General features: G+C 34.4%; 1 protein-coding gene across 1 annotated transcript; it reads right to left on the bottom strand.

The window, feature by feature from the left end:
• Positions 1-639: 639 nt before the first annotated feature.
• LOC149951590 (uncharacterized) lies at positions 640-3,192 on the bottom strand. Its single transcript, XM_090169601.1, has 5 exons — positions 3,159-3,192; positions 2,883-2,959; positions 1,035-1,112; positions 797-892; positions 640-738 (listed from the first exon to the last, which is right to left on the bottom strand). The coding sequence occupies exons 1-5, from the start codon at positions 3,190-3,192 to the stop codon at positions 691-693; spliced, it is 333 nt and encodes a 110-aa protein (XP_090025727.1). The 3' UTR covers positions 640-690.
• Positions 3,193-3,720: the final 528 nt, after the last annotated feature.

Genomic DNA, 3,720 nt, shown 5'->3' with positions numbered 1-3,720 from the left:
ACTGAAATTTAAACACAGTTGAGGTTCTATAAGTTTTTTATGCTTTTAAAATGAGAATTTGAGCCTTTTGAAGATTTCAACTGACCAAAAGGTTGGAGGGGGCAATAACATTAGTTGCCCCTCCCAGCAAAATTCTAGGGAGGGGCACTGCCCCGCTTGCCCCCCCTGGTTCCTACGCCCCTGCATTATTAAAGGTATTAGTTACAGATTTAAAAACCTGGTAGTGACCAAACAATGAGATAAAATTTGTGTTGGGAATTTAGTAAAGAAAATTGCGAAAAGTGAAATTTTTTACCTTTTACGATTTACCATTATCGGATGATACGGAGCCCATAATTCTCGAATTATGACTAGAACGCGACATGTCATTCGCTCTACATTGCTTGGCATTTATTCTTGTTTATTTCAAGGTAAACAAACTGAACATAATTTCTATTATACATATATTTAAATCGCTAGGCTTTTTTTTAGAGTTTGAAGCTGGACAAGTAGTTTTTTCTTCCGTCAAATGTATTCAAGAAGGATATGTAATTCTGTGTTTGCTACTACTTTTGCAACACCAACGGAGCAAATGGTTCTGTTGTATTCCACTTTATTTTAAATGTTTAGATACACGGAAATTCTTAAAGTTCGTGCTCCTTTTATCTAAATGATTGCAACAATAGCGTCAAAAAGTTTCAATGTCCAATCTCAAGTTTGTAGTAGAATTACAGTGTAGGTAACAAGTACGCCAATTAGCTGAAATCAAAAATTAATACATAGAAAGTTATATTTTAAATTTCCGTTTTACGCTTACTGTCAAAAGAAGGGATTTATTGATGTCACAAAATCCTGACGCGGAGAATCGAAAAGACAGAAAACTCTTCAACGACACGAACAATAGAATCTGCAACTTTGTGAAAAAAATTACTAAAAAAAGGGTAGAGTTTTTGGGTTGTTTCTCCAGAAACATGAATAACAACGAAAATTAATTGGTATACAGTTAGCTGTTGAAATTGCGTAACTTTTCATTGTTTAAGAAAAAATGTTCTTACTTCTTGATTTTTAAAATCTGGATTGGAAAGTCCCGATATTCTTTGAAATTCAGAAACAATTTTATACGTATTCACGGCCTAGATATTACACAAGAAACCAAAGCGACAAATTTAAAATTTAAAATTATCCATTGAAAAATTTAATATACATAAATTAAAGTAAAAATTTTAAACTTGCCTCATTGTGCGTTAATTCAGAAAAGAGACAAATAAATATCACTCTCGAGAGGGAAATTATCAATGTGATACCATATTTTTCAGTCGGTAACACACCATTGTTTAGAACACTTATAATAACCACGGCACTCATTCCACTAACGGCATTAAAAGTTAAATTTAACGTGATTAAGGTCGATAAAAGCGTCGAAGCTTTGACGAATGCTTTGTTTATTTTAATAAAAATAATTTTCTTTCGAATTATTGTTTCACTCGAAGGTAAACTTTGGAACAACAACTGCCTCAAATCAGTGTTATATCGTTTAAGAGTTTCTTGGAAAATTATCGAATAGTAAACAAATATTCCTTCCAAAGCGGTAGCTAATATAACGTCAAACAAAGTTGTATAAAATCTCCCTAGAAACAGTACAACGATCCAAAGTTTCCCGAGTAACAGCTCATGTTGCAAATATTGATTATAGGAGAGAAATGATGACATTGTAAATATAATGATAATCAGAGATTGATATATTAATGCTGGCTTCAGTAAATTCTTCTCATCCAGCTTTACTTCAATACCAAGCTGCTTAAGCTCTTGTGTCAATTTACTTATGTAATTTCTTTTCCGATAAAATGTAATCCATAAAAACAGTTTGTATACAAGTGGCGAAAGAACAAAAGCAATGAAGGACGTTATTCTTATTATGAAAGATGTTACTTGGTTAGGATTGAAGTTAGCATTTATTTCTTTGATATAGCTTACGTTTACTTGCGATAATTTAATTAAAGTTATTTTGGTTTCGGCCACGAATGTTAATAATATACAAATTATCCAAGTCATCAATGGAATCCAAAGAAAAGGCGAAAATCTTCCTTTTCTTCTACCAAACCAAATTCCGACCAAGTGCAATTGGTAAGTAAATAGAGCCTGACTTTGCACTTTATGGCCAGTAAATCTTTTCATTATTTCCATGATGAAAAATTAGCGATCATTTGTTTCAATATTTTGTTAGCATTGAATTTTCAAAATCAGCGGTTCTTGTTTTAGACGAGAATTTATAATTTTTAAAATGACTTGAATAAATAGAAAAACCTAAAACATATTGATTTTGAGCTTTTCAGAAAAAGGTGGAAATGCATTGTACTTCTCGTAATAGTCAGGAAACACCTTTCTTCACATCATCCTTCTTAATTGTTTGTCAGGGCTTCATCATCCATTTAGCTTTTTCTTTCAATTCGTTTTTACTGTCAACACAAGCAAAACAAAACCAGGGGACAAATAATTGTGGAACACACCCTTATCTAGTACAGTATGTCACCTTTTCCAATAGTTTACACCCTGAAAAGGAGTATGGTAAATTCATGCTTTGTCTTCTCCACCCTTACTATTGCATGACTGACACATACAGCTGATAAACAAGAGGCCATAAATACTATGTTCAATGGCAGTTTAAGGAAAAAAAACATTTTTATTTTTTAAATTTGAAGATCCATAGATACAAGTATTAATTAAAATTTTATTTTGTTTGTTTTAAATGACCCACCTAGTTAAGACCCATTTTCCCGAACTTCTAGGTTGATGAGACGACTTTTATAAGTTGCTTTCCGATTTTTTAGGTTACCATGCAGTGAGCTATTTAAATTATATAGAGCTGACAGCTCTTGCTTCGTACCCTCTACCGGCAAACCTACCAGATGTGCTTCTTCGACGTCGGTACCGACCAGCTCGACGCGGCTCTTGACCCATCTACTTGGCCTGAGAGCGTGTCCTTCTCCAAGAGCGAAAAATCATTTAGTCAACGTTCCCCGGCGCGATGGGGTACTAAAGTGTCCGCAAACTGCTCTCAAATCGCGGCAAATTCTAATAAAACGCTTCTTATCTCGAAGGTCCACACTTCTGCGACGGTGACGCAGGTCGAGTACCGTCTAATCACTTTCGGGCTTCACCCCGTCTCCGTGCTGACTGACCCTCCAGAGGGGCGCCACATTTCGCCTCATTCATTCAGAGTTATTTACTAAAACCGTAATCCCGGTTCTATCCCGCCCGGTATAAAATTTTAATTATAATTAAAATAATTGAGACGAAACAACCTATCATAATTTATTCAGAATATTATAAATTAAGTAGTTACAACAGTGCGTTAGACGTACTAAAACAATGCACAATTGAATTTAACCCTTTTTACATTACAAGTTTATCAGTTGAATAAAATACGAAGCAAATTTTAATTGAAAGAAATATCTACAGAGGGTATTTGTATTTTTCTCGCTTACGAAATAGTTGCCGCATCTTTAACGCTTATTTTATTTCAACACTCGCCCTTAATGAAGATACCGTAGAATAGCTATATTCGACATCTGGTAGTGGACGACTCGTAGACTTCCAGTTGACGTTGTGACACATACCGCATGAAAAAGACCAATTCCGTCCAATTTCCAATATCATATAATGACACGCACACCCAGGAAATCAATGACTGCATTAGGAATCGTAGATATCCAAATATCCACACCAAATGTATTAACAAGA

This window comes from Leiobunum rupestre, chromosome 3 (genome assembly GCF_980474605.1).
Source record: "Leiobunum rupestre chromosome 3, qqLeiRupe1.1.hap1, whole genome shotgun sequence".
NCBI classification, from domain to species: Eukaryota; Metazoa; Arthropoda; class Arachnida; order Opiliones; family Sclerosomatidae; genus Leiobunum; species Leiobunum rupestre.
This window is presented reverse-complemented; position numbering and strand designations above follow the sequence as displayed.